Here is a 13,059-nt window from a genome sequence, read left to right as displayed (position 1 = left end):
TGTCTATCTTCCTTTTTTTTCTCTTTATTTGGGCTTCCTCACCACGAATCTATTCTCACAGTTGAAAATACTTTCAAACTTTGCGTTTAACTGCAGCTTTTGAAATTAAGCCTTTTACCCACAAGTGCATATGTTTCAAGAAGACCAGTAGCCATAGAACTGATCCTTTGGGAATCATGCAGTGTACCATCCTCCATTCTGAAAAATAGCCATTCAGCATTGCTGTTTTCTGTCATTCAGCTAACATAATGTCCATACTGCTAGTGTCCCTTTTATTCCATGGCTTCATGCAACTCCATCCCTGCTCCAGCTCATGTGTTGCTAAAGCCTTAATCTATGCTGTTGTTATCCCTCAATTTCAGTCCACACCTCCCATGTTCCCCCCTCTGAAGTTAAGCTCAACCAAAATTGGCTAAACAAATCTCAATTTTGAGTTCTGATCACGAGCACCCTTGTGCTCATTGTTTACTAGCTAACTGCTGATTACTAGACTTGAACATTCTTAATTTTTCTTTGTAAATTCCTCACTGGGTTTCCTCCTCTTTATTTCTGTTACCACTTCTTGTTCTACAACACTGACCGAGCTTATTGAATCAAATTCTGCCATGTAGCTTTTCATTTATCATTGATATTACTGACACTACAGTTAATTTGACACATGCTCACCCACACTCTAATTAATACATTTTGTGATTTTTTTTTGTGTTTTTAATTAGGCTAAATTAAACTTAAGTCTTGAATCAGCTGCATTGATTTTAGAACAGTCATGTATAATAAACTATCACTAGAATTCTGAGGCACTTATTAAAAAAAAATTAGGTGTCCTATTTAAGATGGTGTGTTTTTTGTGGATCATGGGTTTTTGTAATCCTTTGCCCCACGAAGAGATTGAAGTGGTGTCATTTGCTTTTTAGCCAGAGATAACGTTTGACCTCTTGTTTCAGATTTTTTCCAGGGGGTAGGCAAGAATGTGGATTTAAGGTCATAACTTGGGTCAACCATAATCGTATTAAATGACGGATCAGGCGAAAGGGTCCAAATGGTGGCCCTCTGCTCTTGATTCGTTAACTTTTTATATAGCTGACATGATTAATTTAAAAAAAATCTAACTGTAATTGTATTTCGATTGGACTGTAGATTTAACTTACTTTTAACCCACAAGTACAGGCCAAAGATTGTGGCACAGTGGCTCAGTGGTTAGCTCTGCTGCCTCACATCGCCAGAGACCCAGGTTCGATTCCTGCCTCGGGTGTGTGTGTGGAGTTTGCATATTCTCCCTGTGTCTGTGTGGGTTTCTTAGGGGTGCTCCGGTTTCCTCCCACAATCACAAGATGCGCAGGCCAGGTGAATTGGCCGTGCTAAATTGCCCATAGTGTTAGATGCATTAGTCAGGGGTAAATATAGTGGGGGAATGGGTCTGGGTGGGTTGTTCTTTAGAGGGTCGGTATGGACTTGCTGGGTATGAAGGGCTTGTTTCCATATCGTAGGGTATCTAATCTAAGACTTGTTTATAAACCATCAATTTAAATGCCAAAGCAACGATCACTCATGTAACAAGGAACCTGCAGTTATAATAATACTGCTGTAGCCCTGCTCATTAGTTGTGAAGTACATTAGAACATAATGTGTTTCTTTTTAGAGCGTACTGTAGGTCCTCGATCTGTGAAAGCCCACCTTGCGAACTCTTGTAATTATGAACACAGTCTCATACAGGAATGAAATTTTAATGACCTGAAATAAGAACATTTCTTGTACTTATTGGCTCTATTCTCCTGCATTGTGTTCTGACTTGCATACTCCAGAACAGAACCCATTCACCATCTGGAACATCCGTAGTTAGTCTTGTAATGTCAGCAAGCAAGCCCACTTCCCAAGGCTTTTGTTTAATAAGATGCAAGTGTGTTCTTCCAACTTGATGTACTAAATCTATTTCATGTAAATAAATATTGAATCCAATGATGTTTGTCATTACTTATCACTGGCATTTTTGTAAACTAATGAAATCCAGTACCTGTAGTATGCTGAAATGGTTACATTGATTTCTTCTAATGTATTAAATTTATTTATGATGTCAGTTAAGACTCAGTGGTAACACGCTGGCCCTTAAGTCAGAAGCTTATGTCATGATGCCTGGCTTTAGAGGTTTGAGTGCTTAATCAAGATGAACCCTCCAGTTTGGTGCTGAAGGAGTGCTGAACTGCCTTGAGGGGTTGTGTTTTAGATGAAATGCTACGCTGAGGCATTGCCTCTTGCCTTGGGAGTGGAAGATCCATTCACATTATTGCAAAGGAGTTCCAAACCAATATTAGTAATCCTTCATGATTTGTGGGGCTACTCTGTACGCAACTTGGCAACATTTCTTACAACAGTACCTTCACCTTTTCCTCTCAAGAAAAGTAACAATTTGTTGTATGTTCTTGCAGAAAATTGATTATCGACTTAAAAGCTGGTACTTGAAATCAGCAGCTCTCTAGCACTAATGTCCTAACTCGTCGACTAGACTCCTGGAAATGGATGATTGCTTCAATTTTGGCAGATGTTCATTTAGAAATTGTTCTAATTTGTTTCAGAGATGAATCAAAGTGTATTGTACATGTCCATTTTAACAATCCTGTAAGCTGCTTATGTTCAGGTTCTTGATCTGTTTACTTGAATAGCATTAATATATTTTGCATAAACATTAATTTAAATAGGCTTGTTAAATTTCCATAATTAAAAATAGCTCTCATAGCTTACCAACTTGCTTGTGTTTCCTAGGTGTGGATGTCACTGAACCAAGTAGTTCAGATAATCGAGGAGACAGACCCGATTTCTGTCCGAATCCAGAGGAGCCACTAACTGGCGTAGAATCAAATTACCTTTCTCAGTTTGTTGCCTCCGTAAAAGAAGAACAGCAGGCATCTACAGTGGCCAACTTGAGAGCTGCACTTCTGAGCAAGCATAACTTCTTATCTGTCAAGTCTGATCAACCAGGAGATGATAATCCTATTATTTTTGAATACTTGCCTAAAGGTACAACTTACATTTTGAAAAGAAATTCAAAGTTTATGCTAAATTGGACGCAGTCTGTTAGATGGAATTTTAAAATGATTTCCTTTTCTGTGTTATGTAGGCAGACTTGCTTTTTGTCTTTAGTGGCGAAACAAAAAATGTTGATGCAATAGTTTGATATTATGCCTCTCTTTGTTGATGTAATAACTGGTTTTAGCCTCAGAGATAAACCAGAGGGCGTGTTTGTCCGATATGCTGACTGATAAGATTCTTGTTGCCACAGCAGGCCTTCTGAATCTATTTACATTAATTCTGATGAATGGAGCTCTGTGGCGCTCCATCTTGTATTTGGGGTTTCTCATAAAGCGCTCCTGGTTTTTTAAATGAGTTTGTCTATCCTGTTGTTTTCCCTGACGTTGTCATTTACCTCATTAATGCTGAGGAATTTAATCAGATTAATTTAGTCGCTGTTGTCGCTACCTATTCTTCAAAGCTTTATAGATGTGTACTGTAAATGTCTTCCAGCAAATATTTTGCTGGAATAATAGTATGTTTATTGAGTAATTCCTAATATTGTGTAAAATTAAATAACCCTTACATTTCTAATGATTGAAGCAGTGCATTGTTGAACATTTAAGTTTTTAGAAGTAATGTTTTTGCTCCATTTGTAAAGGAAATGAAATGTGAAGTTTTTGTTTAACAACTACATTTTGAGTAGTTGCTGCATTCATGGAGTAGGGGAAATGATTGAGGAGTCTTAATGGCCAAGGCATTAACTTGCTTGTTCCATGCTTACTTTGAATTTCCAATAGAAGTGAGGACAGTCATAGCAAAAGGACTTTAGGCATATCTGTTTAATCCAGTAATCCCTGGAGCTAAGGGCTGCCTGCAGTAATGCCTGACTCAGTTTATATAAGGTGGCTGATCAAATGTACACCCCGTATTCATTTTTATCATTGTTCTCTGATTTTCTTGAAGAAATTATGGATCAGGAGTTGGTGAATATTTATTAGTGAAAAATGATGTTGAAAGCCATGTGTTGGAAGAAATGTCAGAGAAAGGGTGGAGGAAGGTTATGGATGTGAATTTATAAGTGAGCTGAGTGAAGCTTTTTTCTCTCGAGTGAATGTTGAAGGTTGGGCTGAGTAAGATATTTGCTGCTGAAAAATGAGGTAATATTGGGCATCAAAGGAGTGATGAGGTCACAAAAATCAGTCATAAGGGTGACTAGTTAATTTTGTGGGAGATTTTGTAAAAGCTAAGGCTAAATGGATCTGAGAAGTTGAAGGAGAGGGAAGATGGTGTCCAAATTCACTGATATTTAATGCAGAAGCGAGAGGGGCTTTTCCCAGGACTTTGGTTTAAAGTTCTAAAGGATAGAATAGGGTGAGGTGCTTGCAGGTGGTGATGGTACTAAAGGTACAAGAACAAATACAAGGCTTTTGGTATTAAAGAATACATTGCCAATGGTTGTTTGGGCTGCCCGAATGGAATTAGAGATTTTTGTAAATGAAAATTTCATCTGAACAAATGGCTGTGTTCCAAGTCATGAGCTGAATTTTGATAGATCAGTCCATGATGAAATTGGTCAGAATGGACCTTGTTAATAAAGGAGTAAGTGTCTTCTGCGTTTATGATGAGATTTAATCCATGGGCTGAATTATATTGTCAAATGGGCTTGGGGGAGGAAGAGCTGATTGCTTGGTGTGAAAAGTGGGAGTTAAGGGTGTTGTGGTTTGAGATTTGCTGAAGGATGCCAAATGAGTTGCATTACAAAGGCAGGCTCAATTACAGTTGCTTGAGGTATTGGACAGTGCTGCCGTGGAGCAAGAGGTGTCGGGAGGGAGTTCGATAATAGACTAAGTTTAAAGCTGTTATAGTTTCAAGCCCCACTTGTCAGTGAAAAGAAAATCTGGGTTGATGCTGCTTTGCCTGGGGAAGCCATTATTAATGAAATATTAATCTGGGGACCCACTGAGGGGGCACCCTTTTGATCCAGGAACCAGTGAAAGGTATGGAGCTTGACACTGCTAAATAATTGGGGAGCAGCTAAAGCCCAGTAATGTTGGAGCTGGGACCAAATTCTGGAGCTGATGAAAGAGTGAGCCCTGCGTGAGCTATTAGTAGGCAGCAAAAGTGTGCCTTTGAAACCTTTACTGCAGTAGTCAAAAATTACATTCCAATGCTAGATCAAGATAGAAAGTCAACAACATGTGAGTTTCAGCTCTGGAGCCATGCCTGAAAAGAACCTCCCGGAAGAATAGTGGACTTTCCACGTTTTTAGAAGAGAAACCAGAGTGTAGGCATTTCCCTCTGAGTGAATTACCTTTCATAGGATCATCCATGAAGTAGCAGAGTTGCGAGTGATTAGCATATGATGAAGTGATACTTGGGTAGTGGGGCTGGGAAACAAGGATTGTAAGACCGTAAGATATAAGAGCACATATTAGGCCACTCGGCCCATTATGTCTGCTCCGCCATTGAATCATGGTCGATAAATTTCTCAAACCCATTCTCCCGCCTTCTCCCTGTAACCTTTGATCTTCTTAACAAACACTGACCTCTCTATCTCTGTCTTAAGTATGCTCAATGACCCGGCCTCCACAGTCTTTTGTGATAATGAATTATATAGATTCACCACTCTCTGGCTGAAGAAGTTTCTCCTCATCTCCGTTCTAAAGTGTCTTCCCTTTATTCTAAGGCTGTACCTTTGGATCCTCGTCTCTCCTGCTAATGGAAACATCCACTCTGTCTAGTATGATGTAAATCTTTTGAAATGCCACCTAGAGTCATCAAATTTCCTCTTTAAGCCTTTCATTCCTGGGACCATTCTCGTGAACATCCTCTGGACCTGCTGCAGGAACAGCACATCCTTCCAGAGATTTGGGGCCCAAAATTGCTTTCAATACTCTAAAAAGATACAGTGTAAAATAGCAGATGATGACCTATCCCTCCCAGATCGTCTCAATGCCTTCTGTGCTCGGTTTGAGCAGAATTTCAGCGGAGAGAATAACGCCTATTCCGACAAGTCCTGATGAATATATCCCAAAAGTCACTGCATCAGAAGTCAGATCAGTTTTCCTTCATGTGAATCCAAGGATAACAATGGGGCCAGATGGAGTACCAGGCCGTGCACTAAAAGCATGCGCCGATCAACTGGCAGAGGTCTTCTCTGACATCTTCACCCTCTCCATACAGCAAGCCAACGTCCCTGCCTATTTCAAGAGGGCCAACATCATCCCTGTGCCTAAGAAGGCTCATGCAGCATGTCTCAATGACTACCGCCCAGTAGCCCTAACTTTGGTCATGAAGTGCTTTGAAAGGCTGGTCATGGCATTAATCAACTCCAGCCTCCCCACTACTCTTGACACACTCCAATTTGCCTACCGGACCAACAGATCCATGTCAGATGCCATATAACGTGCCCTTCACTCCTCCCTAGAACATCTTGACACCAAGAACAGCTACATAAGAATTCTACTCACTGACTATAGCCTTCAACACTATTCTCCCCTCAGGACTGATTACTAAACTTAGTAATCTTGGACTAAGCCCCACTCTCTACAATTGGATCCTCCGTTTTCTGACCCACAAGCCAATCAGTGAAGATTGGGGACAATATTTCATCCTCACTAACACTCAACGCTAGAGCACCCAGGAGTGCCTACTCGGCTCCCAGCTGTACTCTCTGTATACCCATGACTGCGTTGTCAAATACCAGACTGATGCCATTTACAAGTTCGCTGATGACACCACCATAGTCGGTTGAATCTCAGATGGCGATGAAACAGACTACAGACAGGAGGTGGAAGACCTGGAAAAATGGTGTACTGAGAACAACCTAGTGCTCAATGCCGGCAAAGCCAAGGAACTCATTATTGACTTGTGGCGGGATGTTACTCATGCCCTCTTACACATTAACAGCACAGAGGTGGAACAAGTGGAGAGTGTCAAGCTCCTGGGAATAGTCAACCACAACAAGCTTTCTTGGACTCTTGCACTGGTTACAAAGGCCCAACAATGTCTCCTCTTCCTCAGGCAGCTGAGTAAATTTGGCATGACAGCGAATACGCTTGCCAACTTTTATAGATGCGTCATGGAGAGCATTCTGTCTGGATGTATCACTACCTGGTATGGCAACTGTACCATTCAAGATCGGAGACAGTTACAGAGAGTGCTGAATTCAGCCTGGACAATCACAAAGGCCAGTCTCCCATCTATAGAATCCATCTACCAGACCCGCTGTTTTGCCCAAAACGTCAATTTCGAAGCTACTTGGATGCTGCCTGAACTGCTGTGCTCTTCCAGCACTACTAATCCACCATTCTCAAAGATCCATCCTATCCTGGCAATGTTTTTCTACAATCTCTACCATCAGGGAGAAGGTACAGAAGCCTGAACATGCACCAGCTTGTTTCAAAACAGTTTCTACCCTACTGTTGTAATAACACTGAATGGATTCACAAACTCTTAACGTTCGCTTTTACCTGTATGTTTATTTGTGCTGCTGTTTGCCTCTTATTTACTTACCTATGCTACTTAACTACGTGATCTGCCTGTATTGCTCGCAAGACAAAGCTTTTCACTGTGTCTTGTGACAATAAATTCAATTCAATTCAAATTGAATATGGTCTGACCAGAGCCTTAAAAAGTGTCCGAGCTACATCCTGTTCTTATATTCTAGTCGTCTCAAATAAATGCCAACATTGTATTTGTCTTCCTAACTACTGATTCAGCTTACAAGTTTACCTTAAGAGAATCCTGGCTGAGGACTCCCAAGTCCTTTGGCAATTCAGATTTCTGAGTTTTCTTTCCATTTAGAAAATACTCTATGCCTCTCTTCTTCCTACCAAAATGCAAAATCTCACACTTTCCCACATTGTACTCCATCTGCCACTTCTTCACTGACTCTCCTAACCTGTCTAAATCTTTCTGTAGTCTCCTCCTCAATATGACCTGTCCCTCCATCGATCTTGGTGTCATCTGCAAGCTTTGCCAGAATGCCCTCAGTTCATTCATCTAGATCATTAATGTATAAAGTGAAAAGTTGTGGTCCTAACACTGACCCTTGCAGAACACAGTAGTCACTGGTTGCTACCCTAAAAAGGACCCTTTTATTCCCACTTTCTGACTAGCAACAGAAACTTTGCACTGCAAAATGTAAGAAAAACGCTCGTGATTTTAAAAATTAAATCTGTGATCAATTACTTGCATTACTTGTTTGTTTTTAAATAATTCTGTTCTATTAGAAATGCTTGCTTAAAGTTTATTCACTGATAACTAGCTTCAAATGTGGAATCAAATTCTTGCTAGAGAGAAATTTGCTCAATGTTTTATGTACATTGCAGAATTTGCAGTCCTTTCGTTGGGTTCTCTTTTTTGAGATTCTTACACATTGTTGCAACTGCAATGCACCGAATTCTGTGAATAGCCAAAATTTATTAAGCAAGTACAAGCTTTTGAGAATCACTTAACACTCTTTGCAATGCTTGCAAATTGTGTCAAGAGAAGCTCTCTTGAACCAAGGAGTTGTCCTTTCTTTATACAAGATCTTTACATCACAGTATGTAATGCCCACAAGGCAACCCCCAGCCACTTCCCCACAGTGACATGCCACTCAAGACACAGCGCAGTGACATGACCATTTCCAGAAACAGCTTAATGTAAATCATTCATTCCTTAATGGAAAGATCTGGTGTAAATCCTTTTTTAACTGCAGGGAGTAGTCAGAATTTTAACCACAATGTTCTTATTGATTCTGAATAGGGGGTGATAATGTAAATTACTGTGAATAATAGGAGATGGTGATGTAAACTTTTTTTTACATTGTACCTGTAAGACAGAGAAACATATCACCCTACCTACTGGGTTATCCAATTTCTTTAGGGTCAGCAGAGCAAATTAACCCCTTAACATCTCTCTTTGCTTAAACTGGATTTCTGCTTTGTTAAAGAAGGGCTTTTAACTCATGGTTAAATGAGTTTGTGAATAATTAATCACCATAGCGCATTAGGAACAAAGATCTGTTGTTGTGAATGGTTGATGTCAACATTGATGTTATTGTGTTTAGCATGTGGCTATCTTCCTTTTTTTAAACTGTAACCCTGCCTTAACCTGGCTCCACATTTCTGTTTGAGTTAGGAGGAAATGATGAAATAGGCTAGTTAGTTCTGACAGTTGTTGATGCTTGGGGCCTCTGCAGGGATAAAGATGGCTTGGTGGGAGCAGTTTTCTGCCAAGATTTAGTTCCGGCCTTTGCAAAGATGAAAGCTTGTTAAAACTTGCCTAAACACAACATACACTAAATCGGTGTAATTTGTGATGTGCCTAAGACCTAAAGGAAAAATGGTCACCTTTTCAAATAGGTGCCCAGCTGTGAGAAGCATTGGTGATAGTGTAATTTCCAACAGGTCAGCTTACTCATGTCCAAGCCTGTCAGTCATAATCAGTCAACTTCTGACATACTTATTTTAATATCTCCCGACATGGCCCCGTCCCATTCTCTTCTCCAGCTGAAAGAAACTTAAGAGTGTAGGCTGTTGAACTGTTATCCATTTTGTAGCTGGCGCAAAGAAACAGCAGACCATATGCTTACAGAAGTTCATTCAACAGAGCACATGAAGGCATGTTTTAAATATATGAATTGATTATGATGGACCTGCTATTCTACTCTGTGTGTTTAGGGTATAAGCAAGCAGGGCAAGAGTCAAATTCTGAATTTTGTGGAACGAGGTTCAGCTGAGCATGACTTGGATCAGCTAAGAACGTACAGTTAACAATGGGGTGTTGCAGGCAAGGGTACTGGGTTAACAAGGTGGAAAAGCATTCATTATGTCGAGCCATTTGTCATGATGATGTAACATGTTAACAAGGTGAAAAGTATTCCTGAGGTGAAGTCACTTATTCATTGTGTAACAGTAGATGGCTTAATCTTTACTCGCTGATTGTAATAGTCACCCCATTAATATGTATATTGTCTTATTTGGATGCTCCTCCCTGTAAGATGACTTATAATTCATTGAGAAGCTGGTGTCCGAGAGAAGACCGTGAACACGTGTCTCTATACATAGGGGCAATCATTCTCTCTCCCTTCAGGGCCTGGAATAAAGATGAAGGAGGTAAAACTACACTGTGTCTCTGAGCATTTTGCTTCGACTGAGTGGAGGAAATGGGATGACATGACCACATCTGAAACTTTAATATTGCTGAAAAGAGTGAGGTGCTGCCAAATCTTGATGTCTTGCACACTTCAGGGCAAATGTAAAACTGCAAAATTTCAGAAATATCTCAACAATTTATACTTCAGGAGAAACGATGCTGACTGGTTACCAAGTTGAAATCGATGAGCTGAGGTGTTGCAGTGGAGATGGTGATGGGAGCTGTGTGCTCCCTGAGCTCCAAAGTAATACAAAAAATGGATAGATGGGTCACCATGGATGAATGTATGTCAGTTGTAACATAAGTGAGCTGCATTTGAGATTTAGCTGATTATTTTGTATTGGTTGTTAGTATTTGTATTATTAGACTCCGGATTGTACAGCAAGTGCTGTCCATTCAAAGAGTAACTCTTCGTGTTCGTTTTGATTTTGTCAAGCTTGAGTTGGTTGAGTATAGTCTGTACCATGCCTATTCCAAACAATCAAAGGTACAGGTTTGGTCTGATCAACAAATTGCTAAAACCCATGGTCTATGTACCTGGCATCATATTGTGACTGAAATGGCATTCATGAATGACAATGGGTGGTAGGCATTTTAGACTGATAGCATCTAATTATCATTCATGTAGTCATATGTGTAACAGTAGCATGAAACTTGCCTCTTCCTTTAACCAGTTAGTCAAATTTCTGCACGGAAGTCAGTCAATCCTTGAAGGTGGGAGGATAAATTAGGTGTTTAAAGGGTGTTTTATTTTATTAGCCATGGCATAGATTGTAAGAGGAGCTCTGTTTTGCTGAACCTGTATAAACATTTGTAAAGCCATAGCTAGAATGCTGTGCACGGTTTTGGTCAAGCATTGCAGGAAGGAGTGATCACGGAAGAAACATGACAGATGAGATTTGCAAGAGACTGTCAAGAATGGGAAACTGTAGCTCTAAGGAAAGATTTCATAAGCTGCTGGGGGAAGTTGTAATTTTGTAGAAATTTGAGAGCATTGATAAGGAAGAAACATTATTGTTTTTTGAAATAGATCAACAATAACTAGAGGTTGTAGATTTCAAGTAAATAGTCGAAAGCTAAAAGTGGGTGAGGAGAAATATTTTCCACTAAGACTGGAACAGTTCTGAACTCTGTGTCTGAAAGAATGGCAGAGGCAGACACTCCCATGGCTTTTAAACATTTGGATGCAGACTTAAAATACTGTTAACTGTAGAGTTCCAGACAAAAAGCTGAGAAATTGGCTTGGTTGAATAGCTTTTTATGATTTTGTATAGATACATTCACTCTCAAAATTTGTAGCTGAAAGATAATTTTTAGTTTGAAAAACCTTACTTGCATCAATTGTCTTTTCCAATGTGTGGTCTTGTCCTCAACTGAAGAAGCCTCAACTCTCCAACCATTGCTGACACTGATGTAAAAATGGACCATAACTTGTGTGTAGTGTTAAACCAGGTTGCTTAAATGTATTGGTGCTATTGGCCTGTTAAATACATGAGTACAGAGAGCTCTCCCAAATTTGAGAGAATTTGAATTAAAGTAAGATAGTTTAAATAAGATGCTGCATAATGAGAACTTATAATTGATCAATAAATGTAGCTTATTACACTTAAACCATATTTCTGGCTACTGAAAAATATTGGAGGCAAATTATTTATTTGACTTAGTCATTTAAAGCCTGGCGCAGTTGAGTATTTGGTCAAATTAGAAAATGCTCATTGTACTATTCAACATATAATACTTTTATATATGCAAATAGGAATAGATGAGAGTCATTTGTGAGTAGGCATGTTTTACTTGAAAGACAGCTTGAAGGAAGTTTCATGTGGTGGTGTAATGATGAAAAGAAAATACTCAAATTATGAGTTCACACTCTTGCAAATAGAAGTGGGAGATTTAGCCTCCTAATGTTTTAGTGTTTCATTGTGTTAACTGCAACTATACTATTATCCAAGTGCATAAACCTATCTTTAGTTCGTATTTCTGAAACATCAGCTGCATACAAGTGCCTTTTGGTATATGCATTCCATTGATATGTTATGTCCCTGATGATCAGAATTCTTCATCTAATAATTAGATCAAAACAAAACTCAGCTGATTATAGGGAAAAGCTGGCTTTGCATCAGAATATTGTTTTGATAATATGACCCTTCAGATAACCAGGTGGGTTATATTCCAAGTGACTAAGTGCTGACTTTACTGTATGTTTCAGAAATCTAGACAATAAGGAAAGAGCTATGGGGGGGGTTTTAAAATGTAGATTGTAAGATATATGTGAAAAGTTCTGCAGACCTTCTGAAGGTAAATGATGAGATGCTTGAACTTGTAGGGGCAAAAAGAACTCTCTGGTTTGAGCAAAACGTGGCATCCAGAACTGAAAAAGACGATGACCATTTGATCAGAGTTGGAAACCTGCAGTCATCTCTTCTGGAGGGCAAAGTGGAGAGCAGAAGAAAGAGCGCTGGAGTTAGATGACAAATGTTAGAGTCATTGCAGATGAGCTACACTGGACATGTGAAGATGTGCAAGGCAGGCGAATGTGACAGCAGATCTCCTGGTAGGCTTCGCTGTAAACAATGACTGGCCGAAACTGATTTTCAAGATAGTGACCTTTGTCTTTGGATACTAAATCCATAAGATTGTCAAGTGCAGTTAGCATCAAGATAAACGCATTTTCACTTTGCAAGTCAGTTTTGGTGAGACCACCTTTTACTGGCAGGGCAGTTTTTTGTTGATAAGAGCATGTTATAAAAATGAAATTACATGTTCAGTATGATTTGCTGTGGTGGTGTTCCTATTTGGGACCGTGCAGGGTGGTCAAGCATTTACTTTTGCTTTATGGCACATGGTTGACTAGTGTTCTATATGGAGTTTCCATAATTGTATTATTATGATTTTCTTTTTCAAAATACA

General features: G+C 39.6%; 1 protein-coding gene across 2 annotated transcripts in view; it reads left to right on the top strand.

The window, feature by feature from the left end:
* Window positions 1–13,059, top strand: part of LOC140463056 (zinc finger and BTB domain-containing protein 46-like) — a 98,223-nt gene that overhangs the window by 53,302 nt on the left and 31,862 nt on the right. For both annotated transcript variants that reach the window (XM_072556697.1, XM_072556696.1), the window contains exon 4: window positions 2,758–3,012. In XM_072556697.1, coding sequence (XP_072412798.1) covers window positions 2,758–3,012 — 255 coding nt within the window. The remainder of the gene's footprint in view (window positions 1–2,757; window positions 3,013–13,059) is intronic.

Source organism: Chiloscyllium punctatum, chromosome 37 (genome assembly GCF_047496795.1).
Source record: "Chiloscyllium punctatum isolate Juve2018m chromosome 37, sChiPun1.3, whole genome shotgun sequence".
Classification (NCBI taxonomy): Eukaryota; Metazoa; Chordata; class Chondrichthyes; order Orectolobiformes; family Hemiscylliidae; genus Chiloscyllium; species Chiloscyllium punctatum.
This window is presented reverse-complemented; position numbering and strand designations above follow the sequence as displayed.